Source organism: Indicator indicator, chromosome 2 (assembly GCF_027791375.1).
Source record: "Indicator indicator isolate 239-I01 chromosome 2, UM_Iind_1.1, whole genome shotgun sequence".
Lineage (NCBI taxonomy): Eukaryota > Metazoa > Chordata > Aves > Piciformes > Indicatoridae > Indicator > Indicator indicator.
This window is the reverse complement of record NC_072011.1, coordinates 9,257,087-9,280,493: the sequence shown is the minus strand read 5'-3', so window position 1 is coordinate 9,280,493 and position 23,407 is coordinate 9,257,087. Positions and strand designations below refer to the sequence as shown.

At 40.1% G+C, this 23,407-nt stretch overlaps 1 protein-coding gene across 1 annotated transcript in view; it reads left to right on the top strand.

Annotated features, from left to right (window-relative positions):
- The first annotated feature begins 12,733 nt into the window (after positions 1-12,733).
- The window catches only part of MAP3K7 (mitogen-activated protein kinase kinase kinase 7), a 46,629-nt gene continuing 35,955 nt past the window's right edge, over positions 12,734-23,407 (top strand). The window contains exon 1 of the mRNA XM_054399146.1: positions 12,734-12,823. Coding sequence (XP_054255121.1) covers positions 12,734-12,823 — 90 coding nt within the window. The remainder of the gene's footprint in view (positions 12,824-23,407) is intronic.

Genomic DNA, 23,407 nt, shown 5'->3' with positions numbered 1-23,407 from the left:
TACCCATGTATGTGGGGTGAATAGAAACAGACCACACAGAGAAAAATAGTGATGTAAAAGCCAGATTACAAAAACAGGAGTTCACATTTCTAAAACTGAACAGCCCCAAATCTACCTTGGAAGCTTGGAGCACAAGCATGATTCAGTGGGTCCTAGCAGCTACATTGATACCAGTGTTGAGACCAGTAATTATTGCACAGTAAATATCAATATAGCTTAACTCTCCTTCCTGTAAAGCACAGACCATGGTCAAACCCAGATAACCTCTGGCCGGGGGAATACGCAGTGTCCTGGGACAAAACCCTGCCAAGGACTATGCTGATCATTTAACAGCCTGCAGATCCCTAGACTAGTGCTCAGGCCTCTACCCTTGCCTGATTCCATTGTATGCTATAAACTATGGTAGTGTAGTAGCATAGGCACAACCACAGAAGTTATGCAAATTCTCAGATGTGATGGTGGTTACACAAACACATGGAGTTGTCCACGATCAATCTGTAGACCTCTGCAAGCAACTGGATGAACCTCAGGTACTACCACAGAAGATAAGTAATTAATTATGGTTTGTTTCTGTGCCCAATAGTGGTTAAGCTTTTTTGGGGGTAGGGGGTGAAGAATTGCATTGTCCTGAATATTTAATGTTTTTATTTATTCTTTCATTTCTGTGATTAATTGTAGTGCCTCTATACTTACATGTAACTAAGGGGGGAAAAAAATGAGAAAGAGATGAATTTCTGAATAAACTTACAAGAACTTTGCTCTAGTCTGAAAAACAAGGGAGCCTGAAATAGACTGATTAGATTTTAAAAATCCAATAAAAGGTGAAAAAATTCCCAACAGCAATAAGAGAGTTTTTCTGACAATTGCAACTTGCAATGAAATCTACTTTTAATGAAACAAGAAGTTAGGAAAAGAAAGTACACCAAAAGCGTCTTAAGACCATTCAGCTAAGAAATTTGGTTCTAACACTGAAACTGCCTTCTTCACGGACAAAAATCTGTCTTTAAAACATATACAGAAAGGTCACAGAAATAAAGCAACTAAAGCCAAAACAAGAGTTCTATTGCCGGTCCCACAGTACCACCTTGTGGGGAAACAAATAGTCTCTGTATTGACTTCCACTGCACAGTTTCAGGAAATACTCATCACATAAACATAAAACTCTAAGACAAATGAAACAGATTCAGGCACCAACAATGTATGCAATGCATGATTTCTCACAGTGTCAAATTACTTTTTTTGAAGAATCTGTGTTCCAGTCAAAACCTTTCAGAAGTCTAATGTAAAAACTTCCTGGAAGAAAAATGTCTCATTTTACATTTGCTTTGCATTTCTTTCTCGACTACCATTTGATGCAAATTTATTTCTCTAGCTACACTGAATCAAGAGAACAATTGCAGCAGGGATGTCAAATTCCACCCCCACAAAATTCTTCATAAAGCTAAAGGCTATGACATAAACAAATTAATGCCAGGATCTTTGAGATGACTTTTTTATTGCTTTTCTGTAACTGATGCAGAGATTAGAGACAGTAATATTCCTGAGTACATCTGAAGAAATAAGGTTATCAAATCCTCAGATGCCCAAAGGGAACTATCACCTGCTTTTCTCTATTTCTCTTACATACTGAAAGAAATTTGTATGATTAAATAATTGCTGGCTGTCAGAAGAAACGGTCGCCCAGTCATTAGATTTTAAGTGCTCCATTAAATGTAATTTTCACACTTACAAATATAACTTCTTGGAGGCATCTCTGAATTTAATGCCCCATAACAAAGCAGGGCAATTCATCCTTTCTTTCCTAAATGGTTTTAATGTCACCCAAACCAACAACCAGGCTTCCCTCTGCATTTTACTAATGGACAGAACTTTTAATATCAGCTCCTCCTGACATTTCATTTGGAGTCTTCAATGCTGGAGACCAAGAGTCAGGTCAAATTGGGACAAACTGTGCCAAAGCATGGATAACAACATTTAATATAATATTGTCAGGGGATGGAAGAAGGGGAGCATTATTTTGAGGGATTTTTTTGTTTGGCTGTGGTTTGGTTTGGTTTAGTTTTGGGTTTTTTTGTTTTGTTTTGTTTTGCTTCAAAAATAAAGGTTAAACGCAGTTGCATTCCTGCTTTGGAAAACTTCCCATTAACAGAAATAGTGCAGGATCAAACTCACAAGAAACAAAACAAAATTGCTTTCAGGTTTACTCTTCACACAAAGCTAGGCTGTGAATTCAGACATCTAGAGTTTGAGGGCTGATCCTGCAGGTATATTCTGCTGAGAGACTGTCACCAGCTTTAGTTGGCCTGGGGTCAGATCTTGACAGTGGATCACTTTAAGTAACTGGAAATTAGGCAATAAGTCCAGTTGTTACATAGATTCCCTGGCATATGTCTCCTGGACCATCAGCTTGTGACCTGCATCACATTTACCAACCCCATGCAGAGGTCTCAGAAATCTTTGGGGGCCACCAAAGACACTAGATGGCTATGTGTGGGAAGATGACTTAATCACTAGGTGTCTAATTGAAGTTGGTTGTAGAGGCTCCTTTTACAGTCAGTAGAAAAAGAGACATTTCCAAACAATAATTCACCATATCCTAGCATGTATAACTATGACAGGAATAAATACCCTCAGAAGATGCCTATCTCTCCTTACTGACCAAAGAAGGCACTTGGAATCCAGACATCTTATTTTCAGGTGATCACATTCTGCTGAAATGAATTTGAGACTTCATGTACCACAGATTCTACACTTTCTCCCTATTTTTGCATCGTGATAATACACTCCAGGTTGCACATTATACATACAATTTGGTTAATGTGATCTGAACTATAACATACACATGCCACAAGCCTCAGAGGACACCAAACAGCCAGCTCAGGTCCCATCATTAGTGGCGGCAGTGAATCCTGCCTTAATCAGAAGCAGCAGCTGCAACTGTGGCCTGATTGCCAGGTAGTGTTTGTATGCAGGAGCAATGCCTCTATGCCTAGCTGGTGTTTTAGAATTCCATGCTCTACAGGCCAGTCTTCCCTGCTCTCTTCCCAAAGCAGGCAGCACCTCTCTTCTACAGCATTTCAGCTGGCAGAAAGACTTCAAAACAGATACCTGTTCTGTGTCTCCCTCTCACTCTGCTCCCCACATTCACAAACCAACACTCTGAATTCAGGATCTCCTCCAAATTCTCCAGGTTCAATCCCTACATCCTACTCTCCATCTGTGTGGATCTGTCACGCATCCCAAGAGCAGATATAATTCTACAAAACGCAGAGCTATGGCTTCTGCCATCACCCAGCACACTTATCTTGGAGTGCCTGCTGTGCCACTAGTCAGTATGTCCCACCTAGACTGGAAGGTCAACAGACTTTCTCAGAGAAAAAACAAGCAAGTCTCAAAGTTACCATTTCAGGATGGCTGTGAATCTAGACATTGGCTAGGCTTGGAGTTTTCCTCCACAGTTATGAGATCTATGTACGCAAATTTCTTTCTACAAAAGCTCCTATTTCTTCCTCTTCACACATAGGGCTCAACTGACACAGCTTTAGATTCCCAAGAGAGCCCAGGCCTCTGGGCCTCATCAACACAAAGAAATGTCTTTTAGAATTCAATCTACCTGACCCCAGAAGGAAGCAATGTGGGTAGTGGGATGCAGAGCACCAAGTAATCAGTGCAGTGGTGAAGGAGCTTTGCAGCTGTGCCACCACTCCTTCATCACCCAATGCAAAGTAGCACAAGCTTCTCAACTTGACAAATATGCCTCCAATCTGAAACATTTGCATGCTGTGTTATTTTCAGGTTTTCAATTGCTCATCTTTAATGTTTTAATTTAGAACTTTAGAGCAAGAAAATCAAACCAATTTCTGTGCTGGATTGACCAATAGGAGAGGAAAAGAAGAAATATCACTGTTACAAGCACTGCTTATCTCACAGTTCAGTCACTGTGCAACAGACCACCATTCAAATCCTTCCCTGCCTGAGGGGATTCAACTATCCATCAAATATTCATCTCCTAAGGATGTCATTAAAAATCATTTTTAGGGCATTATGAATCAAGTGTCCTTCATCTTGTCATGTTCCACTTTGCATAAAATACTTAAAAATCAATCAAATCAAGAGTAACAATGCATGAGGTCCCTTCTACCCCTATCATTCTGTGATTCTCTGATTCTTTAGACTTCTCTCACTCCAGTAAACAGTGAACCATGAAATGGTAGAGTTTCAAGGAGTATGACAGCAAGCACCTCCCATGTAAAATATTCAGTGTCTTTGGGGCTGGATTCTCCACTAGAACATGCAGATTAAAGAATATGCAGGTTTTAAAGAAATTGAGCCTTGTTGCAGAAGTTTGTGAAGTTCTAGTACCAAAGAGAATAAAGATTTTACATTCAGCAGCTTGACCTTCACTGAGAAGAAATTCTCAGTGTTATTATCATCTAACCTACTGGTCTGATACTAAGAGAGAGATATATTTGTGATTACTGAAGACTGATATGCTTAGATATTATAACTTGTGGAGGAAATGCCACAAATTAGGCCTTAGTAAATTAATTGGGTCAGCACTTCTATCACATTGATCTGGCTATTGAAGGAATGGCTACAGTAGTGGCCTGAATAACCACTACCTCTATGAAACACTCAGCTACTGGCAGTGGTCGAGTACTACCTGACCTGAAGTTTATAGGAGGGGGACAGGAAAAGTTCTGGTGATTTGTCACTTGCAGTTTTACTGTGACTTTTGCTTCTATCACATTTAATTGGTAAGATCACATCTCTTGTGCTCCCAGTAAATCAGAAGACAATGCCCATATTTTATTATCAAACAACTGACACAATGATATAAACCACTTACTTCCTTCTTCTGTGGTTGTATTTGCTTTATTCTTTCACTGGTAAGAACATGTTATCTCCATTACAGATGATTTTGACTGACCATGCTTTAAGATACTTTCCACAAAGATACAGCAGCCTAATGACATACAGCAAACCACATTATTAAGTACCTCTTTAAAAATAGCCACATCTTTGTGGGTTTTATGGTACCTTATAAAACACTGATTGTTAGCACATTCATTATGTATTGTGTGAATCGTACATCAGCTAGAAATGTAAATATTTCGTGGTCTTTGTGTCTCCCACATGCACACACAGGCTGTTTGCCAAATGTTTCTAGCCTGACAATCTATTTCCTAGAAGATCCCTTCCTAGGGCTCTTGAAAGATCATTTGGTCCTACTTTATGTGAGAAGGGGAGCCCATATGCGATTATCTGGCACCCTGACCAGTCATGTCTTGAAAACCTCCATTGATAGGGACACCACCACACCTGTGGGGAGGTTGTTCCTGTGAATGATTGCTCTTGCTATAAAAAAAAATTTCTTATATCAAGATGAAACTTCCAACAATTAAAAAAATAAATATTCCTGCTCCCTCTGAACTTCAGAACAAGGCCTTACTCACATACTTCTATCAATATAATTTTTACTTCAACTAAGAATATATCAGTTCATTTCAATGTATGCTCAGCTAAAGAAAGACCATGAAAAATATTCATTATATTATTTAGACTTTGAATAGCACTTGTTTGGCTAATGTGATTGGAAGAGACCTCTTTAGTCAATGAATTCAGTACTCTGCTCTCACAGATAGTTATGACAAATTATTTCACTGATCAGGCATCACCCAGCTAAGTGACTTTTGCCCTGATGGCAAGAAACTTTTTTCTGGTTTCCAATCTGCACGCATTAACAGGATTCCTATGCCAAAAGAAGTTTCTTTTTGCTTGGACATCACTTTTTCTTCAGCAGTTTACCTCCCTAATATCTTTATCTTCACAATCTCTTTAAAAGGAGGCAACATATATCCTATTTGTTTTGCAGGATTAAATGTGCCAAGTTGTTTTATTTTCCCTTCTGTGGTAAGCCCGCTCTTATCTTGACCAGCTTTGTAGCTTTTCTCTGCAGCTAGTTATGCCTCAGTTCATTTTTCTTGGAATGCAGATAACCCACACTGTAGAGTCTTTCAGATGAGGTCTGCATAACCTTGTACAGCTTTACAGAACATATCATACAGGATATATAAGCTTGGACTTCTTTCTAGGTGAGATACCTACAAGATATCTCCTAAGATCAGTTTAAAAGATATAAGTTGTATTCTTCATCTCTTCCTACTAAGTCTGTTATAGGATAAAAAGATGTTTCAAGTTCTCAAATTAATTCATGAACTTGCACTCTAATATTTTAAATATTAGCTACATTATTTCTCACGTCCTTTGAGTGTCCTTATTTTTCCCATTTGATATTTTTATCCAACTTTCCATTAACTATGCTGTCTAAACTAGCATCACCAGAATACTGTCACTCTCCTAATTCTCTTGTCAACATCATTAATGAAATTAGATTAACAAGGTTGATCTCAAAACTGAATCTTAAAAATCTATTAGTAACTTCATTACAGTACTTCATTTTTGATAGTTCTCATTGTCTTCTGACTACTCTCCTACTCTCCTTACCCATTTTCAGTTCTTTTAATGATTCCTATCACATCCTGCTTAATTAATAATTTCCCACAAGGCAATATATCAAATACAATCAAGACAGAAGAGTTCTATCTATTCCCTTTGCCTAAAAATATCACAGAATTTATCAAAAATCTTTTGTTAATCTGAGATAATCTACCTTTGATTAAAAAGATGTGACATTTCATTCCATTTACCTCCATGCTCTTTATTATTCTCTCCTTCACATTTTGTTTTAAAGCCTTGCTTTAAAGCCTATTGAAAGCAGACCAACATGCATTTAAAAGCCTGCATCAGTTTGCACCTTTCTAAAACACCTTTGATGCTTACAGTTACCTGGTAGCATTTCTGCCCTTTTCTAACACACCTTCTATTAGAAGTTTCCTGTATCCATGTCTTTCAGACCTCTAAGCTGAAGATCTGTCAGTCTACTGCTATCTGTCTCTATTTCTTGTGTGCCAGATTCTTCTGTATCTTTTTCCCACTAGCTACTTAGTCAATCCTAGCTCCTGATAGTTGCATCAGGGGAAAAGCATCAGGTTAGTTTTGGGACTGCATCTAGGTCATGCCTCACCTTTACTTTGCCCTTACTGCACACTGGCTGCATTAAACACCTTTTACCTGGGTTAGGTTGCTAGAAAATTTTGAGAGATCTAACATGCCCCAGATTAGCAGGCAAATTAAGGTTCAGAAATAACTGACCACCTGAGTTCTGTAACATTCACACAGGATAACATTTTACCTTTTACTCGCCCCATGGCAGAGGGGTTGGAACCCCTAACGATCTTTGAGGTCCCTTCCAAACCTGACAGTTCTGTGAATACAGTTCCTTACATACAGTTCTGCTGGTACTTAGCAAAACAGCTCATGAATTATTTTGCAAGGCTTTTATTTATTATTTTTAATATATATTTTATTACAAATTATAAGGCACATTATCACAATATCACAGTATATCAGAGATTGGAAGGGACCTCAAGAGATCATCAGGTCCAACCCCTCTGCCAGAGCAGGATCACTTAGGGTAGTCTGCACAGGAACACATCCAGGCGGGTTTGGAAAGTCTCCAGAGAAGGAAACTCCACAACCCTCCTGGGAAGCCTGTTCCAGTGCTCCCTCCCCTCACTGTAAAGAAGCTTCTCCTCATGTTGAGGTCAATTCTTCTCTGTTCTAGTTTGAACCCATTGTTCCTTGTCTTATCACTGTGAACCACCGAAAATAGCCTGGCCCCGGTCCACTTGACACCCACCCCTCAGATATTGATAGACATTGATCAGATCCCCTCTCAGTCTTCTCTTCCCAAGACTGAACAGCCCCAGGGCTCTCAGTCTCTCTTCATAGGGGAGATGCTCAAGTCCTCTAATCATCCTCATGGCTCTCTGTTGGATTCTCTCCAGCAGGTCTCTGTCTCTCTTCAACTGGGGAGCCCAAAACTGGACACAGTATTCCAGGTGTGGTCTCACCAGGGCAGAGTAAAGAGGTAGAAGAACTTCCCTAGACCTGCTGAACACACCTTTCTTGATACATCTCATCTTGGACACAGGAGCACATTGTTGTTCCATGGAGAACTTGCTTTCCACCAGCACCATTACAATTGAAGGAATTCACAGCTTTTCTAAAAAAGCTTTTCTAAAAATACTTCACACAGTGTGGGGAAAGGAAAAAAGTAATAAGAAAACATGAAGCACATTGGGGATGCTATCTCAGGGTATTTGGCAGAAGACACCTTTGTGATGCTTTGCAAGAGTCTGCAAACCCACTAATTCAAGGCAGAACTGGTGAAATTGTTGATGTTCATAGTGACATCTGACACCTAAAATGTTGCAACCTGTTCTTGGGAAATCTTAACATAGGAGCTGAGAAGCTACATCACAAGAATGGATTAGGCAACAACTCTACCATGCTGAGCAACAGAAATCTTTCTATATGATCATAGTAATTTGTCCTCATGAGATATTTTCACTATACCTGCACTGGAACAAAAAAAAAAAAAAAAAAAAAAAAGGATGACTTCTTCAGGGTCCCTCCCAGTTGGGACCTGAATTTGTAGGGCATGCCTGTTTCATTGTGTGCTCCATACTACTGTTCAGCAGGGACCTGCTCTGGTCTCACACATGCAAGACAATGAACAAGTACACCCACTAGCTCTTTGTCACTCTGTCACCCAAGCTAATTTCTCTCCTTGTAATTCCTGTGGGTTTCCTACAAATAGTATACATGCTAACACTTTCCAACACACAGGAGATGATGCCGACCAGTTCTACAGCTAGTGTCAAGGTCTCTAATCACACAGGGTTCCCATAAACTGAAGTGACAAAACTTCATATTTACAATGACAATATTCAATGCTGAAAAAAATAAAGTGCCAGCCTTGTCAGAAACCTGAACTAGTGTCTGTGCTTAAAGCTAGGAGGGATCCCTTCTTGTTGTAGGTATGCTACTTGTTGAGACCATCCAACACCTTCCCCTGCTGCTTTCTAGTATTATTCTTCCATTGCTTAAAATAAGGTATTTTAACCAATTGAGGTGGGAGGAAGGGAGGGGGTACGGGTGCATAAACTGAAAATAAAAGTTGAAATCTTCAGAAAGAAAAAAAAAAAGGAAATCACTTAGCTTTCTTCTAAGTTAAGTTAGAAAAAAATAATTCTGGTCTGCTTTTCTTAAAAAACTCCTACAATTGTAACATGGAATAATTTTAAGGGAGCTGGACAGAGGGTAGCCACGATAATATGGCTGCACCTTCAGTTGTACTTATGCAAATGCAGTCAAATTCTAAGCTGTAAGATTCTGTATATGTTGGACAAATTTTAGCAAAGATACCAGAAACCTAGATATTAGTGCTCTAAGTCTCAGGTGTCTAAAGCTGCCTACAAAGACTCACTTTCAAGTTTGCACAAGACCCACTGCCTATTTCTGAAAAAATATAGCTCTTAAACCTGCTCCACTGCAGTTAGCTCAATTTTTTGCATTTGTGTGTGATCTAACCCTGGTATCCTGAGACTTCCAACAATCTTGAAGTGCTCACTTTTCCAGCAGCATAACCTCTTTCCTACGTTAATGATAAGTGATTGAGATCCAGAACGTGGGCTTCCCAGGTTCTAGGTTTTCCCTCCTAAACACAAGAGCTGCTTTTTTCCCCAGATAAACACAGTCTGTGGAGGATGCAGCTTTACTCTTCCTTCACTTTTCAAATGTGTTCTTCTAATAAATATTTCAAATGTTCTGTTTTGGGGATGTACAAGTTGTACCCTGTCCCCAACACACAGCTAATTATGACTATGTCAGTTGGAAAACAAAAAGAAGTAACATCAAAATTACCACATCTTTAAAGCCCCAGCTGATCTTCCTGACAGTGACATTTTTATAATGATGATGATTCTGCCCTTACAAAGATAGAACTCATTCTTTTTGACATCTGTATTTCTACATCCATTTCTGAAAGGAAATTAATCTTACAAGCAACTATAATTGGAATGCTCTCCTCTGTGCTCGTAATTCTCATCAACAACAAAAAATAGGTAACAATAATCTCACCACTAAACCATCTAAAAATAAAATTGTCAATTACCTGATATATATCCTCAAGAGAGGTTTATGAAGCCTAACAAAAAGTCAAATATTCAGTTACTTTCACTAGAGACCACTAACTCGCACCTAAGGTACCACCACCTAGGCAGCTTTCCACAAAGCACTGACATAGTTCACCTTTACTAATGCATAGTTTCTGTGTCCAAATTAAATATTTTTTTTTTTAGTTCAGAATTCTCTCACACACTAGACTCAAGATTGCAACTAAGTATGAAGACTGGCAGTGAGATAAAGGATGTATGATAATCTTTCCATTCACTCCTCCTTAAATTCAGCTGACTTTATCTGTTAGCTGCCTTGAATCCCCATCTGAGAACTGACACAATTCATCCAGCACTATGAACTTCTCTGAGAGTTGTCTGGGTTTGATCTAATCTGCAGTTTCTCAATATCTCAGAAATCCATATTCTTCATCTTCCAAAAACCAATATATTGCACGCTCAGCAGCTGAGGCAGTAGCAGCTGCTTAAACAGAAGTGATACACATTCCTCTAAGAAGTCATCAGGTCCAGGTACAAACATGGTATTTTGTGACTTCATGTCGCTGTACAATCATGACATGTACTAACAGTGGCTTTCATGAAAACTAAACTCAAATACACCTCTGGGTATAACATGTAGTTTCTAGCTGATATGGATCTAGCAGCCTATCTGGAGAACACCAGGATCAGTATAAACACGCAAACCCATATACAACCTCTGAGAAACTAGAGGCTCTGAATAATCCCATTGCTTGATGAAGCAGATATGAGTCAGATTTTGTGGTATTTGGAACCTTCCCTTCTCTAACTGAGCCTCTTTAGATCCTTCTAGATCAAATCTTATCATAAAATAAAAAAAACTTAAGGAACTTCACACATTCAGGATATGAGTATGCTCCCCACATGCTCACAAGTTGCTTGTGTGATGTGATCACACCAGCCCAACCTGTTCTGGTGATGTTTCGTCTCACATGCAACAGTCTACTGGTATACACACCATGATGGCTTGGCTGGGATTTCTGGATCACTAGGCATCTGGAAATGCTGGACCAATTACTAAATCCAACAGAAAAAAAGCAAGAGTGAAGTGAACAACCCAAAATGACAATCTGTCACAAGGCACTGTAGCTCTGGCAGAAGCACTGCCCATATTCTTGCCTGATCTTCTCTTTTCATAGCTAATTACTTAGGTGGCTTTCTCAGACTAGCTCCGTAAGGCAGCTCTATTTCCTATTTACAAGACTTTACTGTAAGGTATGAACATTTACTAGCATTTAGCAGAGGAAGATCTAGGAAAGTTTACTATTGTGGTAGTTTTAGGCTGTGCCTAGAGGGATTTTCCACAGATCTTGGACAGAAAGTGGTAGAATATAAGTAAATTACCGTTGGATGCAAAAGGAAAATGATGAGGTCTAAATAATCCCACTGGCTTGGTATTGTGTACACGAACTTTCTTTTTCAGCTTCCTTCACTCTAGTTGGTGTTTCTGCTAGCTTGCTGACCTTAGCTGCGTTCCTTTGTTGGCGTTAAGTACCAACAAGCTACTCTTTGCTCTTCTTTCTTCTTGTCCCATATACAGGGGAAGGGAAGGGAGCAGGGCGGTGGAAGCTGTTGGCAACCCCCTAGTTTTGTCCAGAGGGGGTTCTTGTGTTGTTTATAAATTGTATATGTGTAAATATTGTATATTTTGTATATATTCATTGGATTTCATATTTCTAGATTGCAGTTTTGCTTGTAAATATGGCTTCATTTGCTTTAAACTGAGCTGGTCTGGCAATTCAGCTACTAACATTAACAGCTCCGACAGAGGCACTGTGCAGCCGCGGAAAAGTGACGGGGCAACTGCCTGCAGCCCGGAAAAAACTGCCTGCCTCTGTTCCTCTGTCTCCGATGTAGCGAAGCGGAGTCGCGCCGCTAAGACAGCGGTGTCTTTCCGGCCTCGCGGGGCGCAGGCGCCGCTGGCCGCGGTCACTCCCGATCCGGCCCCCGCGGAGGCAGCAGGAAGAGGAAGCGGAGCCGGGGTGGCGGTGGCTCCCTCTGGCGGAGGCGGGGGGAGGGGCGGGGCGCAGCGGGGGTGGGGTTGCTACTGCCAGGTCGTGGGCCTGCCGCGGCTGGCGCCTTTTCCGTTCCCGCCCCGTCCCGTCCCTCCCCCGCCAGGGCAGCAGGAAGCGGGTCTGATGTCAGCGGCGGCGGCCGCGGTGCGGCTCTGAGCGGCTCCCTCACCCCCGCCGCCGTTCTCTCGCCCGCCGCCGCTGGCGGAGGCGGCCAGCTTCGGCCCCGGGGGCGACCCCTTTTTTCCCTTGGAGACTCCCGCCCGACGCGGCTCTCAGGCTCCGTAGAAGCCGCGGCCTAGGGCAGCCAGCGCAGCCCTCCGCGGGAGTGCGGGAGAGCGCGAGATGCGAAGCGGTGGTGCTGCCGGCGGGGCCTCCGCCCGGCGCCACTGAGGCCCGCGGCCGCCGCGGATGCGGCCTCGCCCCGCGCAGCGGCCCAGGGGGCGCCTAGGCCAGGCCCTCCCCGCCTTGCGCCCGCGCGGAGGGCAGGAGCCGCCTCCGCGCCCCACGTAGCCCAGGCCCAGGTCCTCGGCTGCCCGGCGCCAGGTTCTCCGTCCCTGGCCTGCCCTGGCCTCTCCTCCCCCAGGTGAAAGAGGAGGGATGTCCGCTGCCGCCTCCGCTGAAATGATTGAAACCCCCCCGGTCCTCAACTTCGAAGAAATCGACTACAAAGAGATCGAGGTGGAAGAGGTGAGTGAGGGCCCCGCCGCTGGGCGGCCGCTCCGCACACATCCCCCCCTCCTCCCGTGCTCGGCTTGCGGCGGGTCGGAGGTACCAGCCTGGCCCCCGCCTGGCGCCGGCCTCCGCCGCGGCGCATGCCCCCGCGTAGCCCCCAAGGGCCCCCGTGCTTGCCCTCCCCGGCGCCATCCCCCTGCTGCGAAAGGGGCTGCGGAGGCTCCCTTGGTGCGCGGGGCTGCCGGTACGCTTCCCTTGCCCCCACGGGTGTACCTGCCCGGGGGTTCCCTTTCTCCACTGGATGCTGCAGCGGTTGGCACCAGAGAACACAGGTGGTGTGGCTGATAGCAGAGGTGACAGCTTACTTCTACCAACCCTGGTGCTGGGTACTGTACTCTCGGGTTTTATTTAAGCGGGATAGATTATTTGGAACTTTTAAAATTGAAGTTATCCGCCCATTTTGCCACCCACTTCAGTGTGGGTGGCAAACAGTTGTCAAATGCTGTCACAACAGGGAACTGTTAATTCTGATGTTTCTTTTGGATCTCTATTTCTATATGTCCCTGCTTTCTCCTTCAGCCACCAAACTGAACCATTGTATATTTAATCATCATACCAGTGTAAATTATTTGCTACATTTACAGCTTTGTTTGCCGTGAGGGTTAACGGAGCTTTCTTAATTATTTTGTATTAACATATGGTAGTAACGTTGCACTCATGTGTCTGTAACATTTCATTTATGGCCTATGCGTGTAACCCAGGAAGTTACATGCAGTTACTGTATAACATAGTTGGAAACAAGTATTTCTTCTGTTGAAAGTTTTGTAGTTAAAATCCTCACTTTAAAATCTTGGAGGCTGGAACGGGATGGATGGGTGAAGTACGGAATGCTATGTTTACTTTTCATCTGTCTGGATTTCCTGTAAAAGTAGGATGGATGTGATATAGGATAGTTTACCTGCTTCACTAAAAGGCTCAGTAGTATACCACGATGCTTATCTCTCAGAATCCCCTGCCAATGTCTCTATGGGAAATGAAATTGTTTCATGCAGATCCATACTGAATTTGATGTGGCCAGCTTGAACATAACAGACTTCCAAGACTGCTGAAACAGCCTTTGTGCATTTATTCGTAGATTAACCACTTTCAGTAACAATCACCCTCTTTTTCTTTAAAAAAAAAGTGAATTTGGTTGTCCTATCTATAAAAGATGTTACACAAAACTAGGGGTTTGAGTTTTTGAAATGGTTTGCTAGATACTGGTATGTTCATAATCATTATGCTGGGCTCACATGCTCTGGGAGAGTTTACAGAACATAAAATCTGCAATATTTTCATAGAACACCAGGGCACCAGGCAACACTTAACTAATGGACGGAGATCAAGTCCCAGGCTTTGAGAGAAATTACTTTTCTCACCCAAAGAAGAAAATAAATTTGACAGGAATTTATCCATCACAAAAAGATGTGCTGTAATGACTCACAGGAGTGAGTATCACATCAATATGTTAGACACAGCACTTTGAATGAATAAAACACTATACAAACCTTTAATCCTCACGACACCCTTGGGAAGGCTGTTAGCAAGGATTCTGTTGCTGTTTGACATGTCAGAAATGTGGAGCTACATAGTGGGTAATTGGTGTAACTAGAATTTATCATTCCAAGGTTAGTGTTCAGAGCTTTTCTGTGTCCTGCATACCTGCTTAGCACCCATTGAGACAGGACTATATGCACAAAAATGTATGTTGAGATGGTGCCTGGTTTGTGCTTTACTTAATGTGATTGTTGCACCATCCTCAAAGTAGTATTTCTGTTGAGGATGACAATGCTTATGTGATGTAAGCAGAGGAACTCTGATGAAGTGTTCTCTCTGAGAGAATCCAGTAACAGCTGATGTATTTTGAGTTATGCTTACTGTACCTGTCCTAACAGAAATTACTGTGGACAATGGGGCTATCATAGTGCTCAACAGTCTAAACATCATCGTGTGGAGGAAGAAATAAGATCTACTTTACAAGAAAATAAGTGAAATAGAGGCCATACTTAGGCCTTGTATTTCTCATGATGTAGTTTCAGCACAAATAATCAACTCTCCTTACAGAGGATTTTCTGTGTTCTCACTTCAGGCTCAGAAGTTTTTAGGTATTTTGAGATGGCTGTAAGGACTAAAAATGGTTAGATTTTAATATGCTTGGCAAATGTCAGATGCTTCAAATGGAGTGTCAACAGATCTACACTGGGAACTCAGATGAATGCTAGTATAATCATAGCTTTGCTGTTGTATTATCAAGGCTGTCTTGTCAGCAGATAGCAGTCCCACTCTGCTGCTGGTTTATTAATAGATATTGAAGTTCTGGAATACTTTCAGGCCCTAAGTCCTTGCTAATAAATGTGAGATCTATAAGTGTGCTTTCATTTAGGTTTGGTTGAACCTTACTGAATAGTATGAAGACTATGTCACACTTTAACTACCATGCATATGGCTAACTGTACCATAGTGTTACTTCTTACCAATCAAATATGTCTCTAACTTCAAAATGCCTATTCATTATCTAAAATGCTTACATCGAAGTAAAATATAGAGGTAATTATTTTGAATGAGAATTGACATGATGAAGTAGGAGCAGGTTGCCCAAGGATGTGATTGAGGCCCCATCCCTGGAATTATTCAGTGTCAAACTCGATGTGGCCATGGGCAGCCTGATCTAGTAGGAGGTGTCCCTGCTCGCTGCAGGGAGGTGGATAAGAAGACCTTTGAGGATCCCTTCCAACCTGATCCAATCTGTGAATCTTCAAAACTAAAAAGGGAAAACATTGTACAACTTGGATTCAAGGGAAAGGCTCTGCTTTTAACTATGCAAATATCAGACCGTGAGAATGTCCTCTCAAGTTTTTAGATATTAGACAAATCATTACAAACTGAATAAATATAACTACAGAATTTACCTGAAAACTTGATATAACTGAAATCAAATTAACAATAAAAAGCCTTTTAGCCCTATTTTAAAATCTTATCTTTAAATCTAGCTGAAATACTGCTATCTCTTCTTCCTAGAGGAGCTTTCACATCTAAGCAATGAGCAGACTTTGGGTTTGAATTGTTCTGGCAACCTGCTCCCTGCCACTCTTTCCTGAAAATCCTACAGCCATTCCTCCATCATGTAACCCAGTAACAGTCCCATACATGACCAAACCACAGACCTCTTCATCACATGGTGTGTGTATGCCTTGGATCACACAGCCAAAAGATTCATGTTTGGTTGTGTATGCTGTGTCCCTGCCTAGTCGCTCATGTAGCCAGGTTGAAAACCATTGCCATAGTTGCAAGTAACTTTGAAAAGTCTGAAAGTGTAAATTGTATGAAAACTATTGTTTAATGCTCTGCTGGTGTACTGTAGTATACACTGAAGTGTCTGTTAAGGATTCAAGGTAAAGCTTTCTCTATAATGAACAGGTAAGTTTTCTAAATATTTATTTGGAAAACCTGCCTCAGGTGCCAGCAACTATGGAAATGCAATTTATGGCACGTTCACCTACCTTTGACATTTCTAAAATAGCTAAATGTTTCATTTACTGTCTGGAGGTGTGCTGAGAACTCCATGTGTTCCTTGATTCGTGGAGCAGAGAAGTTCATAGAAAAGAAAATGCGAAACACAGTGAGACAATTGTTTTTTGCTGCCCTTTGTAGTAGTTAAGTTTTTTAAAGTTAATGAGATGCAGTGACCGATAATGTCCCTATTATACATATAAATATATATATAAAACAGATCTGTGTAAGCTGCTGCTGAACATGGAGTTGTTACTGTCTACATTGTTCTTATATCCTGGGGGACTGTGTTCAGTTGTAGAACGCCTATCTGCAAAACTGGAAGAAGTTTGGGTGAGATAATAATAAAGTTTCATGTCTAATGCTACAGTTAAGGTCACAACTGGGTGACAGTGTAACTGCTATCAGAAATTGTGAAGGCCTTTTTCCTAGAAAAAAAAAAACAAAACAACAAACTAAACCTGCAGAACAAGCTTCATATGTCCCTTACTTAGCTCACTCAGTGGATTAGAGCAGTATTTTACTGACTGCAGAATGATTCTATGTTTTTTAAAGACCAGTAGTCTTAGACTCTGCCAGCCCAGCAAGCCCACCTCATGTTGGAGTTTCTCACCCTGAGTGCCTTATTACCCAGCATTTTGTGTCTAAAACTAGAATTCCTTGTCTGGGCTGCTGTAACAGAATAAATCGATTCATATTAGAACATCACACAACTGTTTTGTTAGTGTTTTTAAATTATTGGTAATTAAGATGAGTTCCTGGGACAGATGTGCAAAAGGCTATCAGTATGTAAAAAGCTGGAACAAAATTGTAACGTATAAACCATTATCTTTGCTCAAGGTGCACACGTTTCTTGGAATGGCCAAGCTATGGAAATGCAGAAGGAGTTGGTTGTGTGTTTAGAGCAAAGGAAGAATTTCTGGAAACACCCATAATTTTAGGAATATTTATGATGGCACTTTAATTTTGCATAATCATAGAATCATTTTTGTTGGAAAAGACCTCTGTGACCTTTGATCATTGGGTCCCACCATTATTTAACTCTATGAAGTCTGATGCTAAACATGTCACTTAGCACCACATCTATGTGTCTTTCAAATATCTCCAAGGATGATGATTCAGCCACCTCCTAAGGAGCCTATTCCAGTATTTGATAAACTTTTCAGTGAAAAAGTTTCTTTAAATGTCCAATGTAAAGCTTCCCTGGTGCAACTTGAAACTATTTCCTATCCTTCTGTCTCTTGTTACTACAGAGAACTGACCAACACCCACGTCCCTACAATCATCTTCCATATATATAACGTCTCCCCTCAGCCTCCTCTGGGTGAAACAACTCCAGTTCCCTCAGCCACATCTCACAAGACCTGCTCTTCAGACCCTTCACTAGTTTCATTGCCCTTTGCTGAACCTGCTTCAGCACTTCAACATGTTCCTTGTAGTGAGGGCTGCAAAATTGAACACATTACTCAAGGTGTGGCCTCACCTGTTCTGAGTACAGGGGGACAGTCACTTCCCCAGTGCTGCTGGCTGCACTATTTCTGAATGTGTTCTGAAGAAGTTGAAAAGAGAATGGTTTCTTAAAAACAGAATTAAATTCAGATGGCAAACTCACTATATAATAGCTGTATGGTCTTGTGCAACTCTAACAGATGATGACCTAAATCTGTACCAACTGTATTAGTTTGTGGCAAGCAGAAGTTACGTATGTTTATTAAGAATTTAAGTTGATTTATAATAAGTAATTTTTTTCATTAAGATTTTTTTTATAGAGCTTTAAACTAGGATGCTAAATCTGAATCAAATTATTTCATTTACTTAATATTAGTGTGATTGTTTGTTTTGGTTTGTTTTGTTTTGTTTTCTGGAGGTTGGTGGGGAGATGATCCAGAGCAGTTTTGGGGGTTGTTTTTTTATATTGCTGTATGAATCCCAGAAAGGGAAAGCAACATTTAGGATTGGGTTGAGCACCAGCACAAATAAACTTAACCAGTCAAAGAATGTAGCTGTAAGAATTGGCAGATATGAAGTCCTTCCTAAAAGTGCTGCCAGGGTATTGGCCACAGTCATTTGTGGCACGAGGCCGATTTGCTTCAACCTGCTTAATAAAGCATAGCGCACACAGAGAAAGCAAAGCTGGAATTTGAGGCTGGTTGAATGAATGATAGAAAATGTAGACACATATTTTTAGTGGCTTGTAAACTGTTGTTCATGGCTTCTTTTGGCACTTCATTTTTATTTTTTTTATCTATATGCTTTCCATGTGTCATATGGGCAGATGTGTGAAAACCTGAAAATACTTGCATGGTTTATTGGTACTAATGGAACTCTGGTACATAGAATAGAAGAATCTAAATTTAAAAATTTGTTTCTGCTTTTACAAAGCATTGTAGAACATCTCTGTCTTTCTGTCTGTTTTTCTGTCTTTCCATCTTTCTTTCTTTTTCTCTTTCCCCCTCCATCTGGCATTGTGTCTGAAGCTTGAGAGATGCAAAAGTTCAGTTTGTGTAAATCTTTCATTTGTAAATATACTGGTAACTAAATGGACAGATACTAATGGTATAGACTACAGTCTGTTTGGAAGCACAAGCTTTGTTGATTGTGTTGGTTCTGTTGTGGTTGGGTTGTGGTTGTGTTTTGTTTGGGTTTTTTTTAACTTCTTGTCCTGCTCCCCAAAATTGTAAACAAATGTGTCATGTAGACACTGCAAAATATGAAGACAATTCTCCAATGAATACTACCACTGCAACCAGGGAGCTTTTATATTTTATTGTTGTATTACATATCCAGCAAAGGTTTTTTTTTTTATGGAAGAGATTCAGTAGGTATCCAACATGCAGAGCTAACTAACCTGGAAACTTCACAGACAGATGAAAACTTTGGATCTTTATGCTTTTGAGTGAACAAAAAGCCTAGGCAGTTATTGCAAAGTTGCAATTAATTCTTCCAAAGTTTGGGCATTCGATACAGGAACAGGGTCCAACGGAATAAACAGAGGTGCCTTTTTTTTTTCTTGTTTTATTGTGGGGAGAGGGATTAGTGCTTTGATTCCTGAAGACAAAATGCATCTTTAAGGTTTTAAGGTATCTGCAGTCTTTTATTTCCTGCACGATTTCTAGTCTACATACTTATCAGTCAGTATAGTTCACGTACTTACAAGTCAGTATCATGTATCTTTGTTTATGTACAGCATTTGATACTATTTGTACACAGTGGCAGAGGTAATGTTTGTTCCAGGGCTCTTGTGTGGTTCATATTCTTTAAATAAGACTTGAAATACATTATCTGGAAAACATGCAAACGGCACTTTCTTTCACCACATCACTTTATTGCACAGTAAAACATATCTTTTTACTGCTATAAATTTTATAAGGAGAAGAGTAAATTTGTAAATACTTTCTGATCATTAAAACTCTTTAAGCATTTCTGCCAGTTTAAAATATGTCTGTGTTAGTTACTAGCCAAGTGGTTCTTGACAAACTTTATTCTGTGGAAAAGTAGAAGCACTCATGTTCTATTTACAAACATGTCATCTGCCCCATATTTTCCTTTTTTCTCCTAGAAGATATGTAGAGAGCCAAAATCTTCTACCAAAAGAATGTGTTTATTTTTAGATCATTTTCCAAACATACACAGTGCTACAGATCAACTGCTGTTTACTGATTTGTTGTGTCAATAATTCCATTAACTGTGCTTCATATAATTCAGAATATGCACTACTGCCCAAACATATGGTGTGGCATCAACAGCAGGGGACAAGAAGTGTGAAGAAACTAAAGTTCAGGCAGTGCCTCCCTCCTGTGCTATTAAGTTACTTAGTTCCAGTACACGGTGCTGAAGGAAACTGCGTAGTGTTTAAACTGTTATGACAAATTCTAAGACTTACTCCTTTAAAGAGTATGTTTAGTGAAAACTTAAAGGAAGAAAACGAAATGTAAGAGGAATTCATCACAAGCTGCATTCTGTTGATTATAAAGGATGTTTTTACCATGAGTAAGATACTTTTTCCAGATTAAGTGGGAAAGATATACTGGTCTTTCACATACAGTAAACGTCAAGCTTGTGTCAGATCCGTCATTGCTTCCGACACTTGCTCCTTTCGTATGCTGTCCAAGAGACTGAGCTGCTTTAATGGAGGATGGGCTCTTCTCTGTTTTCCCTGTATCCTAGGTAAATATTCAGTGCATTTGTGTCCTCTTCTCAAGTTCAACCCTCTGCCTAAGCAGGCACCAAGTCACTGATAGATTGTTATGAAACCCTGACTGCATAGTCATTTATCAAACTCTTTTCACCAACCATAAAATTCATGTATCTACCTGATGGTCTCTTACAGCTTTCTATTACATGATTAAGATTTAGATTGTCTGTTAAACTCTTCCTCTTTATGCCTGACACTGATTTTTTGTTTTGTTTTAATTTCCACACACACACACACATAAAATACATCTGATTTGTGGAATTCCGTTTATCAGCTAGAGCATGGCATAATGAAAAACATCACACTGGGCAGTATACTTATTTATCTTAGTTTCTTCATTGAATAGAAATCATATTTTAAAATGTATCAAAATGGAAAAATAATGGTTTCTGTAATATATGAACTAGAAACACATGTACCAGTTCTTGGTATTAGATTTATCTTCAGTGGACTGGTATGCAACTGTATGGGCTTATGGGCTGAATTTGACAATGTTGAATCAAATATAAGGGATACTTGGGCTTTTGTTGTTGTTGTTAGAGATGTGATTTTATTTTTATATACAAGTGAAAAATAAATTTAATATATAAGGATATAGATAGTATGTATTATGTAGTCATAATATTAAAATATATCCATAATACATGTATTTGCACACATGGACATATACAAGTCTTTTCTGTAAGGAAATGTATGACTAGCCAAAAAGAAGTTAGACTAATCCATCACAAACTGTTTTGAATGATTCAAGCTAAGTAAAATGCACTCTGTGATGTGGGCAGAGAAGTTGCAATGGACAACTCTTGTGCCAATAGAAGAAGATGGGGCCTGCAAATCCCAAGAAATTATGTGATTTTATTCAAAACATGGTCTGAAAGAGAAGAGGAAATACCGAGGGAGATTATCTGGAATTTTTAGCTCTTCCAGTGACTCACAGTTTCCAATTTGTTTATATGTACTATTTTTGTAGACTGCTTGACTATCATTCATATGGTTTGGTGTTTCCAACCTCTATTGTGGACTGTAAGAAAATAGTTGGTATGTGTTTTATCAGGAGAAGAGCCAAGGCCTTATACTGTAGGTGAGGGAGGAGGTTAATCTACAGGTTCTTTTTCACACGGGCAGAATGGGGCATGTTCCGTGGATCTGCTGTGGATATCTTGTGGATTCAACCTATGAATCACTGTTGTGGAGTGTAAAGGTGAGAAGTCAGGAACCCCTGGAAAAGTATGCGTGTGCTGTAATGTAAAAGAGAAAAATACTTCTCTGTGTGCATTAAGGAAACTAGAAGAGGAAAATGTTGCTGTTAATCATTGCTGGGCAGTCATCTCTCATATCCATGTGTAACCTTTCAAAAATATTTAGCATATTTCCCCTTTCCTCATTTTTCTCAATGCAAAGTCTTGATTTCATTTTTTTATTTCTATTTGTTCAAATTTGGCCTCTCATTGCAGACTTTCTCATATTCATCATAAAGTAGAAATGTAAAATTGCTAAATGTTATTTCTTCCAAGGATGAGCATTCAGGCAGCAGGGAGTTTGCATTGTTTTCAGCACTGGGGATGCATGTTTATTCACTGGTCCACAAATCACACATCATTTAAGAAGCCATCCTGTTAAGGAGTGAATTCACTAGTGAACCTATAAGAGTCGATGTACTCTTTATAATGAGGGTGCAATATGATGTTTGAACATTAATTGTTGCATCTTTATATTTGAATTTTGAATTTTCCTTCCTCCCCACTGCTCCCCAAAAATCACTTAAATTTTTAATTATGTAAAGTATTAAATAATGAATTCCTTAGTGAAGAACTTTGTAATTTTGAAGTCTGTACTTCCATCCAAATTAATATTATTTTGTGTCCATTACCCACTTAAAGAAGACAGTAGAATTAATTTCTGCTGTAATAAACTGCTATGATAATAACATTTGTAAATGCTTCCACTCCACTCTCTCCTTTTTCTTTTACTCTTGTTCACTTCCCCCCCCCCCCAAAACTGTTTAATTAGAAGTGTCTGCTTTGTTCCTGAGGATACATCTGATATTACTTGAAGTCAAGGCCTAGGACCATGAACAAAGAATGCTGTTAAAACCAACAATGAAGAAGGGATGCTAGGGCCAAACACAAAATCCAAGAGCAGCCCACCTAGACCCTTGTTTCTTCCCCATCCTTCCCATCTGCCCCACCTTGCATTTTTGTCTAACAGCTTTTGGTGTGCCTTCAATTTCTTCTTCCTCTCCACCTTTTGGGCGTATGTGTGTTGCCATTTTCCCCCTGAAGAACACAGTTATAAAAGAAGCAACGTTTTAGTTTGCCATAGTTTATAACTCACCAGTAACTGAAAGTGATCACACAGAAAAAAGGATACTTCTCTCTGTCCTGACATAGTTCTTTGGTCTCAAAACTATTCCAAATAATGGTGATGTTAGAGCTTCTTCACAGCAAAAGTCAATGGATTCTCGAATAATGTAATATGCAGAAGCTGCTACTACTCCTTCTATGAAGTTACAGTGAAGAGTTATGACTCTTGTCTGGTTATGTGTATTTTTAGGCAATGTTAATTCCAAATAAACTAGAAAATAGCCTTCAAAAAATTAGAGAAGGCATGGTTTATAGAGCCCTGTGTTTACTTGGAGGCCTCTCAGGAGAATGTACTGCTCCCACTATTGAGGCACCTCTGAGAAAATGAAGGGATAACTTTGTGCACACTGTAAATCGCATCCCCACTTCATCATAGTCCTTTGCTATTGTTTGCATATGCATTGAAATTTCAGAAGCTTGAATTCCTGTTCGGTGATCATGTATAAAAATAAATTTGCCATCAGTTCCCTAATTTTCTTATGAGTAAATCTT